This window comes from Plectrocnemia conspersa, unplaced genomic scaffold (assembly GCF_051122295.1).
Source record: "Plectrocnemia conspersa isolate PC_06_02 unplaced genomic scaffold, ASM5112229v1 ptg000009l, whole genome shotgun sequence".
Taxonomy (NCBI): Eukaryota; Metazoa; Arthropoda; class Insecta; order Trichoptera; family Polycentropodidae; genus Plectrocnemia; species Plectrocnemia conspersa.
The window spans coordinates 12,035,143-12,059,751 of record NW_028277173.1 but is presented as its reverse complement, the minus strand read 5'-3'; the positions used below and the strand labels follow the sequence as shown (position 1 = coordinate 12,059,751).

At 29.3% G+C, this 24,609-nt stretch overlaps 1 protein-coding gene across 1 annotated transcript in view; it reads right to left on the bottom strand.

Annotated features, from left to right (window-relative positions):
- Window positions 1-24,185, bottom strand: part of LOC148231937 (zwei Ig domain protein zig-8-like) — a 45,229-nt gene extending 21,044 nt beyond the window's left edge. Inside the window, exons 1-4 of the mRNA XM_088191778.1 lie at window positions 23,840-24,185; window positions 12,669-12,871; window positions 9,208-9,324; window positions 3,697-3,790 (exon numbers count right to left, since the gene is read on the bottom strand). Of these exons, the coding sequence (XP_088047904.1) occupies window positions 3,697-3,790; window positions 9,208-9,324; window positions 12,669-12,871; window positions 23,840-23,882 (457 nt within the window). The 5' untranslated portion in view covers window positions 23,883-24,185. The remainder of the gene's footprint in view (window positions 1-3,696; window positions 3,791-9,207; window positions 9,325-12,668; window positions 12,872-23,839) is intronic.
- Between the last annotated feature and the right edge of the window lie 424 nt (window positions 24,186-24,609).

Sequence of the window (24,609 nt, the reverse complement as noted above, 5' to 3'; positions counted from 1 at the left end):
CGAGGAGTTTTGTTCATCAACAGCGCGCAATTATTTTATTAAACCTATGGTATTAAGCCATAGGAATAAAATAATATTTAATTATTTGTAAGATATATATAAGCGTTTAAATTTGCGGTTTTAAAGTTAAATATTCTATGAGAAGAAAACACTCAAGTGCAAACCTTTCTGATTCACCGCAGCCTTATTCTTATTCAAAAGTGTTTGTATAGCTGAAAACTTTTGTTAGGAAAATTTTTGTTTTCGCTTGAATTTCAACGAATCTGTTTTGTGGGCTGTCTAAAAAATAAATATATCAAAGTGTATCTTCCGCCCTGACCCGACCGACTTCCAATAAATAACACCCTTTTGGTACAGTAGCATCACGAAGTTTACACCTGTAAGAAATGTTTTTTCCTCTTAAAAAGATACAAGTTTTTATATTATGTAAATTTTGATCGTGATTGGCATTTAAAATGTGTTAAAAATATTTTTAGCAATCCTCTTTTTTCATTTTGTTTATTTATCAAACCCTTAAGAATAAAATACATATATTTTATATTACTTGCCAATATTATTAAAAGTTTTTGAAACATTTATATTATGCAGAATCATCAATTTGCTTTTCTATAAAAATATGACATAATTAAAAAAATTACCGATAATAAAATAAAATACATCAAAGCTACACGAGAAGATATACTTCTGAGACATTAGTCAAGCTTTCTAAAAGGTGTGGTAGATGTGCTTTTAATTTATAAGTTTCAAATCAGTTCTTTATAATCATACGTAATTTTTTTTATATATGAAATACACGTGCAAATCATAACCGCTTTACGCTAATGCATTTGTACATAGGAAAAAAAAACCATTCATAATGACAGAATACATAAAAAAATATACGGAAAAATTAGATACACTTATATACAATATTCCGTAGACTACAATGTGTCCACCAACTGCGAAAAACTGTATAAGAACAATTTTTTTTATTTTTTTTAAATGTGTTAAAAAAATAAACTGGTGTAATGATAAGTTTGTCAAACGTATATCCGTATCATGTGCTTTAAATCTAATAATAGGGGGATAAAAACACAAATTTGCCACCTCTTCCTAAGTTATGAATAATTATAAAATGGATAGCTCTTGAACTGACTGTGTTAACGCAAATAGAGTATATAAATAATAATTATTAGCATGACTGTGTTAAATTCACAGATGTTAGTAATATTTAAACAAGTTAAAAAATATCTTGAAAATGGGAAACACGTGCTTACTTCAACGTTGTGAAAGAGGAAATTGCTAATATGGAAAGGCACACAAAAAAAATTAATAAATATTTACAAATTCAACAATGTTTCAGATCTACTGCTTTTAATAAGATCTGCGTAAAAAGAGTAGTGAAAAAAACTAAACTAGCGGTGTTTTTTGGTACGATCTTTATCAATAAAGAAGCGATCCTTATCAATAAAAAAACAAATTCAATATTATATATGGCAAATATTTGGGACCATTTTTGCAGTCGAATCAAAACGTGTCTATGGCTTGTGTATTTGTGTATAAAAGGGCGTGTATTCATTTCGGATTCAAACGTATACATGTCTTTTTTTTTTCATTTCATGTATCCGGAAAAATGTGTAGCTCTTATGAGATAACAAAAGATATACTGTGTCACGCAGATTTTATCGTCGGAGTCAGGGTTTCTAAATCAAATTTGTGCTGGAGCACTGGAAAAAAATACGAGGGTGAATGTAATTGTATTAAATAGATAACAGGTACAATTTACGTCTTTCCGTTCAGTCAGAAATAATTTAGAAATGTATGATAGTCAAATCTATGTCACAATATTTATATTTACCTTTATTATATATTTATTTCAGGATCGTATACTTTTGTAATACAAAATAGCATAAAATAACATTGATGTTTAGATCAAATGTTTAAAAAGAGATAGTGATAAGCTCAACAGCAAGTTACAAAAGTGAATTTTAATAAAATAAACACAAAACATAGTATACGAAATTATTAAAAAAATTTATAAAACATGCCTTCTTTTAAGACTTGTTTTTAAATCAAAATTTAAAATCAAGAATGTTATAAATTTTAGCAAAATCAAGAATGTTATGTATTTGACGCAATAACTTTTTTTCTCTTAAAATATGAATACGATACTTCTGCTTAAAACAAATCTCTGATATATAAACGCTTTTTTTTATTTATTAAGCTTAAGCTTAGCCAGCAAATAGTATAGGAATATAAGTGTTCTAAAACAAATATACACAAAAAACTAGTCCAATTAAGCACCTTCTGGGCCGAAATGCAGCAAATATAATATTGTTTGTATTTAGAGTGATATAATCTAATTAATTTACTTATAAATAAACAGATCATTATTCTAAGAACCTTGCTTTTCGAACAGAAATTTATTCAATTCACTATAAATATTTATATATAATACAAATCAATATCAAAGCTCTCTTTTTTTCATAATGTAAAAAACAATAAAGCAAATAATCTTATAAAAAGAGATATCAGAAAAACAAATAAAATGTGTCATATGTCTAATATATCATAGCACCTAACGCATTTTTATTTATCAACGATTTTAAAACAATCTATGAAAACTAAATCAATTATATTATTTCATATGACAAACAAATTATTGAAAATCGAAGCTAATTCGAGATTTTAACGTTTGACCTTACAATTGATACCTAATATTACTGATATATCGTGCTGGTTACACTTATCGTAACTCAAACTGTATTATTTGCATGTTTTAATATAAAAAATGTACGTGTTTGGGATTGGTTAACACTGGCTAGCGAAATTATGTTGCGTTCTGGCCATTGTTCGCCGTTTTCGTCCAAAATGAAAGCATTCAAAAGTTAAGTCATGAAAATCATTTTCATGCGCAAAAAATACCTTCCGCACGAGAGGCTATTTTATTAGGGCACGATGGGCCCTTTGAAACGCCAGTTCGTATGGTAAAAAAACACGAATAAAAAAAAGCATTAGGAGCACTCAAGCTCGAGTCCTACATTAAACAGTTGGATATAATACACAATGGTGCAACCGAAAAAAATATTGTTTTATTTATACATTACATGTAATAATTTATACAAAGTATACAACAGTATGGTATATTTTACGGAAAAGGATAAAGAGTATAATAACAAAGAAATATTGCACATTTGCTCTTAGGCGTTTGATTTCCCAAACGACTTATTAATTTTAAGCTCGCAGTATAAATTTCCAGGAACAAAAATAAACTTTAATTTTTCACCCTGGCTTCTTTGAGTTTGAGAAAGTTTACCTTTAATTAAATTTAAGAATTAAGTGGAGAGGTAAATACAAACTATTTTTACAAGATGAAACTTGCTTATTTTAAATGTAATCCGATTAGGAATTCCGTTTAATTTAAAGGTTAAATAAGTAATAAAATGAATACTTAATCACATTAATAAGTAAAGAACATCAGCTCTTCAACTGAGTATATTTCACGTTAATTTACTTTCACAAAAAATATGTGTTTTGCAACTTTGTTTTGTTTTAGAGGGGTGGAAATAAGTTTAAGATAGTACTACGGTAAATTAAGTATTTTGATAGAAAATTGCATCTCAATATTTTATTACCGTTTTGGCACCGCAGAACATCACAAGTGCACCGTTACGCATATGTATGATAGTGTCATGTATTTTTTTTCATGGTACTCACCTACAACTAAAAGGTACATCAGATGACCCACTGGTGGCGTAGTACCAATTTGGCACTCGTATATACCAGAATCTCGATGTTGTGGAAAACGTATCTGAAAAAATAAATACAATAAGTAACAATTTAAAAATTTAAATAATTTTATAGATACATAAAACATGTTAAGCAATTAACGATAAAAAGTTATTATGGAATTAGGTATTTTAAAAAAATTGCTAATGTGTCTTGATTTTCATATCCAATTATAATTATTCTTTAAAAGTCTTATATGGCTGCTTCTTATAGTTAAAAAAATACCTAATAGCTATACGACGTTTCTTAAAGTCTTAAATAAGCTCTATCTAGTTAAGTGTTGCCAGTCTATTTAGTCGTTCCTAACTTATTGTTGATCGTGTATTTTAATTCTTTTAAGAGCACTAAATGATCTTTTACCTTATGCTACTCGCATAGACAAAGTTTTAAAAAATCGAAACACAATCGTTGGGTAATATGCCTAATAATTCTCTGTTGATATATCGAGTGGTTGAAATATAGAAAATCACCAATTTATTGTTCATAGTGAACCACAGTATAATGCTTGCACTACACTCCCTGGAAGTTGTCCGAACCGAAGTTCAACTGAAGTCAGCCGAGGTTGCCGACTTCCGAGTAGCGGCCACACTGCCACAAATTTCATATGCCGTCCGGACGGCGGCCGTGAATGACGTCCGCACGGCGGCTGCTGTCACGTAAAGCTGGCATATTTGCGCGCGATCGAAAAATGTGCCAAATAATCGCAATTTTTAAATGATCATGTTCATAAAATTATGCTACTGATAATTATAAAAGTTTGTATGGGCACTCACCAATACAATATCAGTGAAAACTTTTCGGTCGTAAATATTCAATTTACGCAAAATCTTTGTCGGCTTTTGCAAAATGCCAAAAAGCGTAAAAATGCTACTTCAGAATACGAACACCACATCTGTGACTATCCTAGAATTTGTCGCCATCGATTCTAAATAAGAATTCGTTATGGTGTAAAATTAATATAAACCGATCTAGGAAAATACATAAGGATATTCGAAACGATTTTTTTAACAAAATCAAGTACCACTAATAATTTAATAATTATTTGATTTTATATGAAAAAAATATAATAACGATATTTGTTAGAAGAATATACTATCAAAAATATAACTAATCCCTTTTGGTGCCCTAAAATACTCAAAGTCAGTAAGAGTCTGCTGAAGTCCCCGATAAGCATGTGGTATTATAACTTGACCACGTGACCACGATGCAGCGCTCGTCATGCGTGTTGACCATAGGACGTCTACGCGTATACTGAAATTGAACCGAGTTACTCGTTCTATCTCAGTTTGCGAAAAACCATATCATTATCTCTCTCACTCTCGTCACTTAACACGCGAGAGAGCGAAAGGGAAAGTATCTCACCGCTCGCGCTTGAAAGAGCAGTTCCTACTTCGGTTCCTTTGACTTCGGTCCGTTTTCCGACAATGTTCGGAAGCGTTTGAAGCTGGCCAAGTTGCTTGAATTACCCCCACTTTACCTCCCGTTCTCGGTAACCTCGGACAACTTCCGAGAGATTTTAGAGCGGGCAGAACCGAATTTCACCAAAGTAACCCACTATATTCTCCGTCCTTGGCCAACCTTGGCCAACTTCCAGAAAGTGTAGTGCAGGCATAAGACTACTTAATATGGTATAACCTAATTTTATAAAAATACATTTTTAAGATTTTATGAATATTATTATGAAATTTAAAAATTAAGTTGACACATGAGAATCACGTAATATGTACAATAGTAATCATAATTCTGGTAATGATAATATTAGTTTACTTATATGCATTTCTATAAGTCTGAATTGACTTTTTTAAATGTCAAAGGTGAAAGGGCTAACTAACTCGATGTATATGCATGTTATAATATGTACATATAGGTAGGTATTACCATGCTTTGAAATTTTATGAAATATAACGATATTGCATCATAAGCGATTTGGGAGATAAATTTATTCAGAAATATCAACTTTACTATTTCGAGATACTCAAATGTTTTTAAGATATTAAATAAATTATATCATATGTGTTTTTTATATCAATTTATTGAGAAATTCCAAATTCTAAAAAGAAATTATTTTTTATAATAATACATATTTATTCGTATTAGAACTTCATATTAGTAGTTTTATTTTGTATATAACAATTTAAATATATTTTTACAGATGTTTATAAAATTATGTTCTGTTCTTGTCAAAATTTTGTAAGTAAAAATAGGTTTTCTATGATTTTTTAATACGGCTATTGATTTCTTCGCAACTGGCAATTTATGTATTTATACGCAATCGATTTTATCTTCACTGTCTTATTGAAAGCTTAATCTTTTTCGAAGTATCGAAAACGCCTTGCGAGGTAAAGTTTCTCGCTGGCAGCCAGGGGTCGGCGACGCTCGATTTGCGTGCGGAAGTGTGCGCCGGGGACCACTTAGCCTCGGGACAGGTGCGTGTTCCGAAAAGACAAGATCGAAACCGCACGTGGCGCGTTTCGTTGGCCCCAACTTCCGGTGACGAAAATTCGCTTCCGCCTCGAGTAAAAACGAGCATTCTCGTAAAAACAAGCGCCGCAGACAATGGGTTATTATTTTTTTTCTTCTTCTGTTTTTGTGCCTCCCCCGCTAGACGGCCGCCTGCCGCCCGCGCACTCTTTACACCCAATTCGCATGCAAATTTCACCGTGGTGCGCGACGAAAAACACTATAAAAATGACGCGCGCGCGAGATGGAATAATCAAAATGAGAAAGAAGAGAAAAATTGACGAGCTCGAGGCGCGGATGTTTTTCTTCCTCTAGAGAAGGAGCTTTTTAGTGGGTTATATAAATTTATTGTTTGCCAGCACTGAACGATGCTCGTTCCCATTCTCTTTGGGGCTGGTCGTTTATGGCGAGGTTCGATTCTTATGGTTATGTTGTAGTAAGGTATTATTTTTATATGCGTCATCTACAAGATGTAAAATGTGATCTGATTTAGAATTCACTCGTACTTATTCTACCTTGTTTGTGTGATTGCAATTACGTTAATTTTATTATTTATATTAATGATATTTGGCTGGTTAATATATATTAAAGAACATATTTTACTTTGTTATTAACTTTAAATATCAGATCTCTTTTGTATCCAACGCGCAGAAAGGTACAGCAGTTTTAAAAATTTCCTTACATTGTTTATAAATTTAATCAAACGTTGAATGCTCATCGAAGCGTTCTTGTCTTATTTTACTGTGTACTATATTATCCTGGTGCGGAATATTCATTTTTTTCAATAAGATTGCGTGTCTGTTGGTACATATAAAACAAACAGTGCGGTAAGGTAAAGAATTTAAATAAAAACACTTAATTATTGTGACCAAAAAAGAGCATTATTTGATAGTGAGATCTTCGAAGATCATTTTATGAATTAAGAGATTATTTAAGTAAAATGCTTTACAAAATCGATCGGAAAAACGGTTTGATCGAGATCCAAATGATCCAGGTTTTCAATGCTTGAACGATACGGGTATACGAGTGAAGTGATAGTGAGAATTCAAGACTGACATTAACATTAGATACATTATTTATTTGACTACATCGACTAAATAGCTCTTAGAAAAAATTGTTATCGCTATTAAAAAAATATTCAGAGATTCTTAAAAAAGAAAAAATAGAATAAAAAACCTAATAATTTTTTTGTAAAATATATTATACATACTTTAAAATTAAATAAAAATTAACCGTACTTTTTCTTCCCAGCATTAGCCCAAATAATGAAGAGTATGTTGTGTATAGAAAAATATCTTTAGACCATATAAAGGCACATTTATTAATACATCGAGTTTTAGCAGATCACTTTGAAAAACCCCAAACTGTTTCTCAGCAAAAGAGAAAGTTTCTAAGTGTTAATTTTATATTTATAATACCAGCTTACATTGACCTACACATAAACAATTTATTGATTAAGTTCAGAAGTAACCACTTTCATACAATTAAGTGAATTACGCACTTAACGGAATTAGATATTGTCATTTTAAGCACACACTGAAAATTTTTCTATTTTTAATACGTAGTCTGTTTTAGATTTTTAATTGTGAGCTTATTTTCATAAGCTTCCACGAATCTTTTAAATTATAATATTTTTTTATAATGAAGCAAAAAAAAAAACATTTATGAAAGAAAAACCATTTTCGCAAATAAAATCAATTTTACACATTTCTAAATTAAATTATGTATGTGTACTCTGATATTAAACATTGAAACATAATTAAATTAAAACTTTTAATAATCAGTTAATATTTTCTTGCAATATTAACGTTGTTTTCTTCGATCGCATTAAATATTAAACCCAAAAGTAAATATAAAACATAATGTAAAAAGTAAGCTGTACTGGGAATAAGGGAATATTTTTCATAGAGATGATTATTTCATGTTTGCGTTCATTGCGGACGTCGACTCCGTTATTCGATCCACTTATTGCCTTTAAGGGTCAGATTACAAATTCGGCCTTGAGACAAATATAAATAAAATATGTAAGAGTGGCGTACGAAAGCGGCAAGGAATTGTCTGCGGGGATAGAAATTATACGGTTAAAAGGGTCCTAGAATTCGAGTACGAAGACACTCTCGTTGGACATAAAATAAAACAATTCTATATAATTATAGAAAAGAAACTAATGCTATATAAAATGTATAGCAATTACTAAATAACTAACAAACTATTGTCTAATAAAAATACAACGTTTTAATTAAATATCCCAATGTTCCAAATGTTCCGACAAAAACAGCACGTGAAAAGTGTACAAAATTAAATTAAATTAAGAATATTGTGTCTTAACAACTAACCCCAATGCCTCACAATATTAAAAAAATAATAATAATTCATTGTATTATTATAAATCAATATTGGAAATACAGGCATTCTCCGTTAAATATGTATATTATTTAAATACAGGTCATCACAGAATCACATACTTTCTCTACCGCACTATATTACTGTCAACAGGCAATAAGTTTTACATTTTCTATCACAATAGATCGTTCTCAAATAATATTACATATATATCCAATATACACTCGTATATCTACCGCATTTGAATATCTGATATGATATTGTACTCACGTTGTCAAACTAAACGTGCTTTGTGCGAATTTGATTAATCCTTTGAAATATTCGCCGAGTACCGAATTATTCGTAGCGTTTGGGAGTAATAATAACGAAACTATTTATGTAGACCTATATTTGCCTACATATTGTCACGGCTAGCGGCTCTTAAAGGGTTACGCCGTGTTTATTATTTGGCGAGCTTTTATTGGGGTACAGGTTTGCAGGTAACGTGATTGTCGTTAATAACGTCGTTAATGCGTTTATTAACGGTACGGTTGTAAATACGTGGGCTTGTCTTTGAATAAGGCATTATGTGTAGGGTTGTTTAATGTAATGCATTCATTGTTTAAAATTAAGCAAGCGTTTCGCTGCCCCACTTACCCGTAAAATCCAGTCTTCCGTCTGCGGATTATGGACACTCTGAAACCTCTGGTCTGAAGTGTAAGTGTTACGACCGGAAGTTAGCAAGTGAAGGTCCCTGTGTCTGATCCAAGAGACCTGCAAAATAAATAAGTAATTAGCCAATGCCTTTTCTTAATTGCATAAATCATAAAATCAGGAAGTACTAAGTCGGTAACAAATTATTTTTTATTTATTCTAAAAATATTTCATTGCGTAATAAAGTATAGTAATCTGATTAAATAAATTTGATCATGCAATCATATATTACCTGAAAAATATATTTTATATATGTGGAAGGATATACTATTTTCACACAAACAATATCCTTAAAAATCTGTTTATTATATAAATTATTTTTAGCAGGTTATAAACATAAATACTCTTAAATATTTTTTTATTTTCGGTATTCGTTTTTATTCCTGTACCATTAAAATTACATCAGATAAACATAATAAAAATATTTACCTTAATGAATTATAGTCACTTTTATACGATTATGTAATAAAATTATAATTTATAAAATGTAAACAATAATAATCGTGTATTATCGTGTGCTTAAACCGCGTTAAAAATAATGGCGTAAAAGTTACCGATACGGTTGTGAAAACACAAAAATGATATAACGTTGCGAGTTTAATACCTAAGGTAAAATTTAGTGTTTTGTTTATGCTATAGCCATTAATATTTTTGCTTACCACTTTTTTAAATTCACCAATTAAAGGTTTTCATTCTAAATTATGTTTTAAAATGTACAAAAAAATGATCACTCATATGCGGTATTTAAAAAGTCTTTTTCTCAATAAATAAAATCATATATTATGCTTAAGTATATTTTATTTTCAAAAAATAAAGCTATACCTAAAAAGTTTATAGCAACTGAAATAGCTCCTCGTAGCTGACGTTAAATTAATCAATATGCAATACTAGCATATTAAGGAGCCAGATGGCGACAGCTATGGGTGAATCGGATAGTGCGGACGTCCTGAATCAAACGGGTTATCAGAATATATGTTCATAAATCCATATTTAGACTCACTCAAGAATAGTTTGATTGTCCACAGCAACCACAGCAATCTCTGGTGGATTTTCTCAAAATATGTATTTATTAATTTTACGTTTATTAATATTATAAATGCCATATAACACGTTACTAAAACAAATTTAAAAGTTCGGATTATTTTTATTAAGTTACCCATTCACTCAGGATTTTTTAAAACTTTTTAAAAAATCACAGTTGAAATCTGTTAAATAAATAATAAATATAAATCACAATTAAAATCTGTTAAATTACTTATAATTTTTTATAAAAGTCCTTAAGAATTGCTTATTCCGAATTTAAGCATATTTGGTATTATATGAATATAAAATATTTTTGCATTTTCTTTAGAAATAGTGATTTTTTTAAAAATAGCAAATATATTACTTGAATCCATGGGAGTATTTTTATGACAAATTCATTACGAAAAGTGCATTATTTTTTATAATAAAATATATGTGTAGTAATTTGTCATTACAATCTGATCTATTTTTAAAGGTTTATCGGCAGATAATTTATATACTTGTTATTAGTTGGCAAAGAAAATAAAGCAATCCGATTCAACAGTGCATGGACACAGAAAATTGAGAAGGCTTGGAGACAGTGTGTTTTCACACGAATTGAGCAAAGAAAACATACCCCAAGATCTTCTGATTCATGAAACTGGTTACCTTTTCTCAGTAATTTGATAATAATAAAAGAGAAATGCGTGTTGAATAACATTGGTTATAGAAAACAGTGTATATCCAAAGGCCAAGTAGCAAAATTTATTTCAAAGCTCAGGATCACTGTAAAAAAGTCAATAAAATTGTGTTTTACGAAACTCTTAAACTTGGCCAAACAATCCTAGTAAGATTTTATTATAATTAGATGTATCGTTAACAAAAATAAATAGTTCTGCAATACGACAATACGCGTCTCTATATGGCATAAGTGACTCGATAAAATCAAGGAACTTGGTTCACCTTCTTTATTCTATAGACATGACTTCTTATAACAGCCATTTATTTTGATCGATGCAACACTTTCTAGATGGAAAATATTTTGATTACGCAAGAGATGTAAAAAGAGTGCTTCTAGAATATTTTGAATCAAAGTTTCTAACGTTTTGTACTAAATTAAAAAATATGTCTAACAATGGGAGAAGGTATCTTTAGCACGAAAATATATTTTGATTGGTTAAGATATGATAAAATATTTTTTTGATTTCATTAAAACAGCAATAGTTTCGAGATTACCTATTTTTATTATTATTCGTAATAAATAATATCAAATTACAGATTAAATATAGTTTATTTTAATACTACAAGTTACTAACAAACTGCCTACAATAAATATCGTATTTGCCATTATTTTCAACGTCGCTCCATTGATTGCCAATTAATGAATTGTTGTATGTTTTACATTTCTATTGTTAGCATAAATTAAAAAAAACATATCGTGCAATTAATTAAATGTCGAAATATATATAAAAATACTTTTGATTATAATTTTTATTTTACTATCAAATTTATTAATCCTTAGTCTAATAATCTACTTATTTTTGCTAATTATTATCATTTTTCAAACAGATATACATATAGTATTATACATCTGAAAAAAATAAAAATGAGCAAAAATAAAATTTATCAAAATGCCAAAAGAAACTATTTTATTTTTAAATTGAAAAATTTTAAAGTAAAGGCAATTTTACTCAAAAGATTACTTAATTTTTATTTAAAAGATATTTTTTTAGAAGACCGTTTTTTTAAATTACACACTATTTTAGCATGAGCTACATAAATATTTTTTATTAAGCCCTACTTACTTTGCAGTAGCTAAATGGTTGAATGTGAAGCAATCAATTTTACAAGATAATTATATAAATGCTCATTTACAGTTAAATAAGAAAATATTGCTTGTATTTTATAAATTTAATTATGCTGTTTAAAACTGTATCCTCCTCTTTCGTAATGTTTTATTTAAAAAATGTTATTGCTTTTTTCTACACCTAAATATTTAAAATTCTGCAATTACAGGTGCATGACAGTTTTTTAGTCTTAAAAATTGTGTGACCAATCTACAAGAGTTATATTTTTGTGTTGTTTAAAATCACCGTGCACGTAACTAAAATCTAAGACATAATCGGTAACAAAAACGTGCGATAATCATATGTGGGCTTTTAATAAAACTTACTAAAGTTGTACTACTAAAAATACATTTATTTCTAATCTCAATCATATATTCAAAACTTGGTTTTGATGTTTAACTATATATAAGATACACGATACACACGTGTGCGATCGTTCCTCGAAAAGTTTTCAAAACATGAAGGCTCTTTAGAGCCATTATCAAAAAGTTATTTACGACCGCGAACCGAAGATAACGCATAAAGATTGTTATCGGCAGTTTAAAATCAGCTCACCGTTTTATTGCCTAGGTTTTTCACTCTGCAGTTAAGATATGCCGTTTTTCCTACGAGCGCCGTGACGTTCTTAGAGGCAGATGTTTCAAAGTACGGTCCGTGTGCCATTTGCACGAAATTCTCCTCTATGTCTTCCACACCGTCGCTTTGGTGCTCGTGATATGGCGGAGGATCCTCCGTGTATATGTAATCTCCGAAAGAATCTGAAAAAAATAAAAAATTAAAACATATTAAAACGATATTTTATAACCGCAAAAGACAAATGGGTCGCGACCCATAAATAAAATTGGGTCGGTAGTATACGAAAGCTCTTGTGGAGACGATGCGTTACGTAACCGAAACTTATTGTTTCGACGTATAGGCTTATAATGTAACAAATACGAAAAGTTTCGGAGAGCGTTTATCATTCAAAAACATTCTAACATATAATTTGTCTAATTGTATATATAATTTGGTATATAATATATAATGCAAGATTTTCGTGTTTAAAATCATTAATATATAAAATAACAACAATTTAAATAAATATTTTTAAATACATATATAGATACTACTTTTATATATGTATACAATTATCAGTTTATAATATTCAATATACATCATTTTTATTTATTTAAAAATTTTGTGCCTTCCTTATACTATTATGTTTTGAAACAAGAATTAATTTAGCAATTGTATGTAAAATTTAAAACATTTTTCAATGAGATAAAAATCATTTATATTTTTTTCTCAGGTTCAAACGATAAATTCAGCTAAATAACCGACTCCATCCCAATCATTGTCACGCGATGGTCGTGAATGATAGTATTCCCAAATATCAATAGATAAAAAATACGTTTTATTAGCATTTATACGGTTTGATCGACATTAACCTCAATCTTCATACGTACTAAGTATAAATTACATGTTCACGTTTAAGACGTACCAAGTTCAGTCAAATCTAACGTATATGTGCATTAAATCGGAAGCAATGATAATGTTTATGTATTATAAAAAAAAAAAACTCACTTTTCGGCCTCGGAGCCCGTCGATGGGAATTCGAAATTTGAAGGTTTCATTACGAAGATTGTTTTCTGATTGTTTATCTAATTTAATCAATGTATTCATCTAATCCTTAACACATTATGTATATATTTAATTTTCATAGCTATAACACACCTAGTTAATTTGCAATCCGATTATTTGTGTTCAGTCAAATCGAACAACGCACATAACGAATTAATGAAAATTATGTCGCATAGCAAAATTTTATTTATAAATAATAATTATTTACAACTGTTGTCACGTTACTGTCGGCCATCTTGTTTTATATTTGAATGCTGATTTTTTATTGGTCGAAACAACAGAATGCTTTGTCGGCGGCACAAAAATCAATCGGAGCAAATTCAATTTTTATTTTTATTAATATAATTAAATATATTTCCTTTGTTTACGTGTATTATTTTATTTTTCATTCATTTTAAGTTATGCGCGTCTGAAAGCGGCTTAGGACAATTATATATAAGATTTATTTATAAATACTCAATAAACAATATTTTATTATAAATGGGGTAATTTTAGCATTAAAAATATTTTTATTGCTGTAATATTGCGTTATTCAAAATTTTAAGACCTCGTAAAATAAGAACAAATAATGAAATTATATTTTATGTAAAGAAATGTTACTTTTTTAACGAAACTTATTATTTTTTTATAAGTCAAACATTGAATGAAAAAATCCCTTAAGAATTGTGAAAAAAAGCATTTTATAATGTGCAAAATGACTATAAATATTTTAGTATTCGAGTTTTAATGATTATGTGTAAAAAACATGATTAACGACAAATTATTTAAGGCGGTGTCTTCATGCGGAAACATATGTTAGTGATGATTAATAATTTATTCTGGGATAATCTTATCCCAAAATAAATTAGGGAAAAGATACTTCTACCGTGTTATTAATAAATATACTATACATGAAGTATCTATTAATAACAAAAGAGAAAATATATTCAGTCTTCGGTTTGATGGAAATTCTTTGAACTGGGTTCAATTTCTAGGCTCGTCAGCTGTGAAAATGGCAAAACTCGTCCCCACGGGTTATAAGCGCGCGCATGCGTGTGTATGTGTGTTTTTAAGTATGTGGGTGTGTGTCCGTAAGTAGTAAGTTGAAAATTTTCAGCAAGAAGAGTTTCGTCTCTTAAGTAATCGCATTGAAGCCTTCGTCTCTAAGCTCGTCAGCTAACAGAATTATGCAGATTGTTTTACTAAGTAAACCCTCGCCAAAACTTTCCGCAAGAGCCTATATGCGTGGTGAATTTTGCGACTAATATTTTTGCTTGTAACAAATTAAAACTAGGATTTTTTCACACGCTATATGCTATTTATAATGAAATATATTATTTTAATCGTTTTCGTTAGGGTCTGCTAGAAGTGACATTTTGTTTAAATGTATATATAAAGTTCATCATTAACCAGTTTCTGTTAAGAGCATGTAAAATATATAAATTTAAAGAAGAAAGAAGTTGCATTCATGATAAATATAGAAGTGAAGGGAAATCATTTTAATGCATTAAAAATGATCGATAAACTTAACAAATCAACATGTCAGTATGTAAAATTGTTTTAAATAAATTAATATGACATTGGATTATAGAAATTTGTATTAAAGCTCACTAAATACGCTGTAGGACATGGTTACCATTTGATTTATAATTAATAAATCAATCAAAAATGTTTAAAAATATTTTTAGACTAGATTCCAAAATTTCATTGGTTTAGAAATATTTTGTAGACATCCTTTTTTATTATTTCTTGCCATACATTTCTCACTGATTAAGATTTGGTTATTTTTAAAATAAGGTTAATTTTACTTATACTTACATTATAATTTAATTCTGTTATTATATTTGTTTGTACAAAAGTATTTTAATATTATAGATTAGTTTAATCTATTAAAAGTGTTCTTTAATAAATTAAATGAATAATGTTTTATTTCATTGCTTGTGAGGGGTTCAAGCAGCTATCAAATTCACTATTTTTTTACAACTGATAATAATCCACTTAACAAGCGTGTAATAAGTTTATGATCACTGTCCTAGAGTCACTCAAAAAAGTACTGACAATATAATTAAAAAAATACATTATAAGAATTTTTAATATAAAAAAAACACATTAGGAAAATATGTTATATTTATTACAAATTGTAATGTTACAGTCTAAGAATAATTATATTTTTTTTCGCAAAAGAGAGAGAATTTTACTTGGGCTTATCAACGTACATATATAAATTATAGAATAAAAAAACAGTTTACTGAATTAATTTTGCTAATATATAAGAGAACCAGACAAATTTAATTGGTTTTACTAATTTTTCTATAATAAGTTATAAATTGGCAAATTCCACAACTGTCAACTAAAAAAAAGCGTTTCATTTATAAATATTTTTTTGTTTAGTTGACAATTGTAAAAGTAACCTATTACTATAATTAGTTTATTTATCATTATTTATAACTTTAATATAGAAAATATACTACATAATATAGCGTTAGAAAATTGTACGACTAAAGTTGAAATAACTTTAACAATCTGTTGTAATCTCTAAATTAACACAATCCGGCCAAAAGTGTTGTTTTAAATATACGATTATATTTATCGTAACGCAAGAAACTATTAACGCCACAGTTAGGATTACACATGCATAATATTGCGTATTAAATGTAAATTCGTGTCTACATAAGAACGTGTTACACTAAGCTTTGTTTTCCCTCATTAACCCGTTAAAATCTCTATTATGACCAACGTAAGCTCTCTTTGACTCCTCGAGGGCTTTACCCTTTTCTAAAGCTTTTAAGATCATTTCCTTGTTCACGGTCACTTTGCGTCTTAAGTACGTATTTGGAGCAAAAAAAATACGCCCACGTTACACAATGAGAATATGCTATTTTTGATCGGCAATTTATAAATTGCGTAATAAAATAAATGTTACTGTTTTCATTCAAATTTATTTAGTTCCGTTTGTCACGCCGGTGTTCTGGCAAGAGAATGGATTTTTACGTGATGGATTAAATGTGTCAGTGTAAATGAAAGCCCAAATAATAAATGAGAGCAACCTTTTCGAAATGTAAAATTAACCGGGACGGGTTATGTATAATACGAAAAATAATAACTGACACAGCAGTACGAAAAAAAACACAATTTTATATCATGAGACGTGACGTTTGTGCGTGAAATTGATACATTAATTATTTGTGTATGATACTTTATATTTATAATAATTTTATAGCTAACACAATATACACAGATTCGATGAATATAGTGAAAATATAATATTTAAGTACGGGGATAATGAATTTGATGTGTGGAGAAAGTGTTAATAATTTTAAAATATTGCTTAAATTGTCATAATGATATTATTAATAGTTAATTGTGATGTTATTTAAATAATTTTGTATAAATTAAACATGTTAAAACATATAGATTAGTATCGTTGTCGCTATTTTAAACAGCTTCTTTGTTTTTATATGATACATAAAAAGCATAAAGAACAATGAAATATGAAAGGGTTGATCAGAGTAGCAAAAAACTGACAAAGCTATTCGTAGACTTGGTCATGTGGTCTTCTAAACAGGTGATCACTTTGAACTCTGTAAAGGCATTGATGTTGTTATATTTTATACGCATTGCTGTTTATATGTTTTATTGTTTAGTTAAAAGATATATTTTTTAATAATTTTATTATAAACACTTAAGATTATTATGTAAAAAAAATATTTACAGTTGAGGCAGTCTTCATTAATCTGTGGCATAATGGTTTAATCAATTAAAAAAATATTCATGAATAAATAAGCAATGCTGGTATTTAAAAAAAATACATAATAACAAGAAGAGCATCAGATGTACGACACTGTTAAATCTTGTTTTTCAATAGCAATCTCATAATTTAATTATTTTTTTGGGATACGTAAAGCTTGAAACGATTTAATTTTATTGTTCGCACTTTATTAAGTTAGCTTTGTGTAGATTTTGTTGACACAAAGGCGAAGAGAAACTCAATAAATATACATACTATGTATGTAATCATACCTATACGATTTTGAAATATTAACGGAAAGTTTTTGAATTGAATGCGAATCTCGCGATTCATCCAATTATGATCGTTTGTTGTGGCGAACAATGAGCGGCAACATCGTTTAATTGAATACATTAGCCGGCGAGCTGGCGGTGCGAATTATGAAGTTTGTCAAAGTTTCGAAAGCTCTCGAGCCCACAGCGCTAATCAAGATTTTTCCCTCCAGGAAACTTCGGATTTTGGGCGTTGGTCGGTTGTCTTTCGAAGATTTTTAGGGGGCTCGCTGTGGAATCCAGGGGAAATTTCAATTAAGCACTACACATTTCTGATTGAAAGCAATCGGCATTTTGAGGAAATTTACCTTGAATTTTATCCATTCATACATATAAAAGATCTATTGAAAATAGCACTGCTTATTATATATAATTTTATTAGGAAAGATTGAGGAATTTCGCTCGTGACCGGTAGAAAGCTCCGGCCCGTTAGATGAGTCTCAGCTTTTACGTGTGCTTTCTGATGATTTAATTTTGCGTTCGCTTTTGAGCGAATTTTTATATAGAGATAATAAAAGAAAATTTAATATAATTACAGCATTGGGCAAATAATATTCTGTACTATTTAATTATTATTTTATGCAAAATGAATCTTTCTTAGATGGTTTTCAGTTATATAATAAAATTTAAACTAAATACAATGAAGCTCAAAGTAGCAACGATTCCATTGCCAAGATCGTCCGCTGGCTTCAACGGTTGACGAGAAGATTATTTTCTCGTCGACCGACCAAGTAAATCAGCGTGTCTCGATCCAATAGTAAATAGATATCTTGCAGTCTTATAATTGAAGATGAACTTACAGTTCATGAGTCTTGAATTCAGTGATGTATACAGAAAATCTGAACGAAAATTATATTACGGAATATCACTATTTTTACCACAAGTTTGGTTTACAAGCAGGGGTAAGATTCAAAATTTTATTGTGTGTTTACGATTATGACTCTCATGTAAGAAAAAAAATTCAAATGGGTAATTCGTAGACCATGGTTAATAATTTTCGTTTTTGCGTGAGAATTTTATTTTAAATTAGTTTTTGTCAGTAGTATATGTTATGTTTTTGCGAGACTTCCCCAACTCCTTTTTGGTCGTCACGCATGAGTTAACAGATGCGCGCGTGAACGAATGGTCAATTTGATATTGGTAGAAGTCTTTTCTACTGGTTGCAAGAATATTTGTGATGCTTTTTAAAAATGGTGATTGATAATCCTTGCTCTTTAAGAAAACCTTGTTAATGAACATGTTTATTAATTATAAATTTTGTTTTACATATTTATGATTTTTAAAATTGCTGCAGATTTTTTTATATAGAAAAAGTTAGTATTTAATAGTATGTATAATAGTTAAATCAATAATAAAGCAAACAGTTATATAAATAAAAACAATTTTGGTTGGTTATCTATAATTAGAAATATCAATAATCAAAGTGTATACATATATTATATTACGTTGCTTCATAGTAATTATTATGTAACGATACAGCGGATATAACAATTTACTATAATATAAAGAAGGTGAAGGTAGTTTTAAATATAAATAAATTTACTTAATGTAACGTGTGCTTAAACAATTAAAATTGTTTGCTTATATTTAGAGTGAGTGTTTTTTTTCTATATTTTTGTATAGAAAATGGGCTAAAAGCGAGTTTTATGCATGTTGCATAAAATTATTGCGTAATATTCTCGTAAATTTCCTATTTTTTGATAAAAATCAAGTAATAAAAAATAAAATAAAATAAAACAATACAATTTCGTAATAAAGTACCACACAATGTATAATATTTATTTTAATACCGAAAGAATACCAATAGCAAAAATATGCTCAAATATGGAAAAAATAATAAATTGTTATGTATGTGGGAACTACTATCTGTTGAGGTCGACCGTTGATTAAAGCAAACAATTCTATAGGCTTTCACTATAATAAAAGTAGAAAACAAAACTTTTTACGAATTACAAAACCAATCAGCTTCACAATCCTCCTATGCATTTTTTTACTGCAGACGGTACGTGACAATAGAATGATTAAACCAAGAGCAATATAATATATAATCGAGACTATTTGCAAGTGATTTAATCATATAATAAAAAACAACACTTAATAGTACTTACACTTGCTCAAAATATTAACCGACCGTTTCAAACCTGTTCAGATGACAAGTTGCAACTTATTCAAACCGTCATTACAAAATAAATCCAGGAAGACTACATAAAAATTTAATAACATTTTTAAATCAGTGGTCAATAACTTTTTTGAAAAAAGAGCCAGATTGATTTTTTTAAAAACTTGGGGGGCCGGATGAAAAATAAATTCTTATTTCGATTAAAATCAAATTAGAATTTATTATATTGGGGCACTATATTTGAATAAATTTCAATTAAAATTTGCATATTATTTTTAAAAATTGTGGGAATTACTATCATAACATACTTTAAATAAAAAATCACCGCCAATCACTATTACTATTCCCTTTAAGCTATCACAATAATCAAGCAATGTGCACACTGCAAACTTTGAATTGCAAGTAAATATTTTCGATTCAGCCTCTGTTTTGCCTAAACTACCCTTTTTTTCTATATAATTAGAAAATTCTATAAATTATTTATACGCAGAAATCAGGAATTTTCGGAAAAAATCCTTGGCGGGCCGGATCCGGCTTGCGGGCCTTATGTTGGTGACCACTGCTTTAAATCGTCGTAGTTGGTCGTATCAGAAAAACGTGGAAGAGCACTAAACCTCTGTTAGACAAGTTTTTCGTATAAAAACAGATATCAAGCTTTCAAGATTCACTCCCGACAACAGCATCAAGAGAATCAAATTGATCTCTTCCATACTCTCACTTATTTGTGGATATAAAAATGGTGTGCGAATAATGCATTAAATTTTTGTGTTTTTTTTTAAATTAATTTTAATTTGTATACAATATTTATCAAGATCATAATAAAATAATAAATACATACTTGATATAAAAAAAGCTAAACGTCTGATTAAATTGTAACAAATAACTTTCCAAAATTTTGCCATGTCATTCCACCTTGCTAATACGCCTAGCCAAAAATATATAGAAATCAAAGTAGCATAATAGTAAATATAGCTTTAAGAGTGGCTTTCAAAAGGCTAACGAGAAAATTATGTATTGATATACTCATATGGCGATATTATGTTGTATATAAATGCCTAATTTGCAATGAGTATGTTATTATTATACGAAGTACATATATCTATACAATATAAGACAGCGGTTAGGCTAAGTTTGCCTTTCAAAATATACTATATTGAATATGTTTATCTTCTGTATAATATATATTAATTAAGTTCAATGGTTTCTGAATTTAATAAAGACAAGAACTTGGTATTGTTACGCAAGACTAATTAATTAAAGCGTTTTATTAAATATATGTAAATAAATAAACTTGTATATGAGGTTATGTATACAATGTATGTATTTACTATGTATATATGTAAATATATACATATATGTATGCTTAGGTGTATGTTGCGAGCAAAAGAATATTTTGTATAAAAAATGCGTAAGTCCAAGATAAATCGCGTGATCTGGATGAAAAATGTTGCTCGGTTTAGTATGGGCACTACCACTACAAGCGCAAACTTTAACCCTCTAGGGAAAAGAATCTTCTTTTTGAAAGACTGTATAAAATGAAGCTTTTAGATTACTTTCTATTTTAGATAATATTACGCTATGTGTCAAGATACTTAAATTATATTATATAGTAATGTATTATTCTATAGCATACTTTAACGATCTGAAAGATTACACAATTGGTGCGCTACGTTTAATTATATGTTTTAAATTAAATTTATTTTATTAAAATTTAACCCTGAGCTGGTTTTGTTTACAATTATACCACAACGGTTTCAATGTACTCGGTTATCAGGTCATCACAGTCGTATAAAGTGGAATCAGGGCGCCCGCAGTAAGGGACAAGGGGTGGCATTTTGCTTACTCCCCACCTAGATTTTACGATTTTAATATAATAAATATAATCTTATCTTCGAAGCCAACTAGACACAACCCGACTATAAAAAAAGGCTAATTTATAATTTATAAAACTAACTTCTAAACGCCATATCAGCACGATAGCTTAATAGTTATACTCGAGTTGACCATTCGAGGGATATTCGAAAAGAAATTATACCATGTTCTGAATTATTAGTTAGCACCAATACAGTTTTTTTAATGTTATTATTAATAAAAAAAATAAAGCATATCATAAAATTAAAAACGTTGCTAATTTTAAAACTATTTTAAAATGTTAATTTGTAAGCGAAATGCGAAGTACTCTCAGAGCCCTTCAGAGTTCAATCGGGTGTATAACAAAGAGACGCTCTCTACCGTATTGTTTATTGTTGAGCATACTTCGAAAAGAAATGGATAATCTAGTATTATACAAACTAAAAAAGTGGTTTTAACAAGTTATTTTGAGGTAGACAAACAAACAAAATTTTGTTTACAAGTAAAAAATAAAATATAAAAAAGAGGTGGGCCCAGTTCTGTAATCGTCGGAAATTAAATTATTCCATAAGTTCTAGTATAGCGATAGACAATCAGGAAAGTATAGCGATATCCATCTTAAGCTAAGTCGGCAGTCTATGTAAGCTAAAAAACATTTATAGGAATTTAAATACATATTCTTCAATCACTTAGCATAGAATTAGAATCAGAATATTTTGAATCAAAGCAAAGAACATACTGTTCGATATTTCAGCAGTATTATTTATGCCATGATCACGAATTTTTATTAACTTTGTGTATATATATATCACTGCCGAAATATCGAACCTTATGTTCTCGAGATTTAAATAATATTGTTACTCGCGAATCTTTAACAAAATATAACAATAAAAGATCTCATTATGGTGGCATAAACATATAATTAGTAGATGAAAACCTAACTAAATTTTATTTTAATTAATCATCCATAAAAATTAAAAAAGTATTATCTGTGATGGACGAGCATAGTTATATTGATGTACATAATAGTTACTAATTCTGACTTCATAAACACGATAAAATTTGAAAAAGATATGTCTTCTAGGTATTAGTCACCGACTTATACCACTAGTCTATCGTGCTGGTATGGTATGTATGCCAACACACATTTATACAGGTACTAATGGACAGCAGGTATTGTGACTCTACAATAATCGAAAGCAAGTTTTTGAACTGGAACACGCTTACGATCTGCAATCACACAATTAGTATTAACCTATATTTGTAAAAGCAAATGTACTTTTTAACTTACCACTAGCGAAAAAAATTCGATACCTAAACAAAATATATATAATACATACATGTTATTCTATGTATTATTCTATAGCATACTTTAACGATCTGAAAGATTACACAATTGGTACGCAACGTTTAATTATATGTTTTAAATTCAAATTTATTTGTATAGGGGTTAAATAAGATTTTAATTCAATGTTAGTTTTAATTGTTATTTGCTTTTTGACTGAATACGAGATTTTAAAAAATATTTTTATAAACCTTTAAAGCTCTGAATTGTCTATGATGTAAAAAATGAAAAGTATATGCTAAATCAGAAATGATGATCCCAATATCAGATGCCGAAATGTAGGCAAGAGAAAACAGAAAAGCCGCGTTGGCTTCGTACGGATTTAACAAACAATAACATACTTGATGTAAATTTAAAAAATCAATGCATAATATTTATTTATATGTATAATGTTATATTAACGCTGGCATTCTACATTCATATATTTAATGTCAGTTATGATGAGCTGGTCCAATTATTATTATATATTTTAGTTATTACTACCTTTTTACATTTTTTTTACCATTGGGGTAACCAGTTTGGCCATGGTGGACTTTATTCTTTTTTTTATTATTATATTATTACGTTAATTATTGTCAGTTGAAAATTACATTTTCAAATACAAAGTTTTATTAATAAACAGAAAAATAAACAATAAAAAGTACAAGAAAAGTAGTTCAAAATTTAAAAAAAATGACTTAATATTACACATGTTTGATATAAGCACGTGAATTGCATAACATAAAAAATATATTATATAAAAAGTATACTCACTACTATTTATGATTATAATTAACACAGCTAACAGTCTCTGCATTTTCGTAGATTATTACAACTTATTTTTAAAAATTTATTTGATTATCTTCTTATATTTACAACTTCACTTCATAAGAACAAAATTATAACCGAGAATACATTTTAATTTTTTTTCAAATCGACGATCACACAAACACACACTCGCCACCGCGATTATTACATTCGCGTCACGCACCGGCGCGTTGTCAGTACACGTGAAAAACTCGTGACGTCACCCGGGCGCAGGGCCGCATCGAGGGGGGGCGTGAATTCTCTCGCCAGGGCCACATGCTATACGCTCGGCGCCTCTACCAGGACTGGCCCACTGAGCAGACGCACTGAGTTGCCACCCCTTGCTATGGGTGGTGGTAATTCGGGGGTTCCAACCCTTGGGTGGGCTTCGAGATTCAACCGTCAAACGCTCTTGACTATCGCCCAAGAATTGGGCACAACACCCATCTGGACGAGTCGGATGTGCGAACAAAGCGCGTATCGATTATCTGGTAGGTGAGGAGAAAAAAACGGATAATCGAAAATTCGGGTATTATATAAAGCTATGATTTTGTCTATGTTCGTATTGGAGAAGCTCTACAAGCTTGTTTTTTTGACGATGTTGTTTTGATTGCGTTGTTGGCGAATTGGATAAATGTTGTTTGTCGGATTCAGCATATAATTATCGATATTCATAGAGACATTATTGATGTTTATTATGGTGAACTTAATGATTTATGTTATGTACTATTAAATGG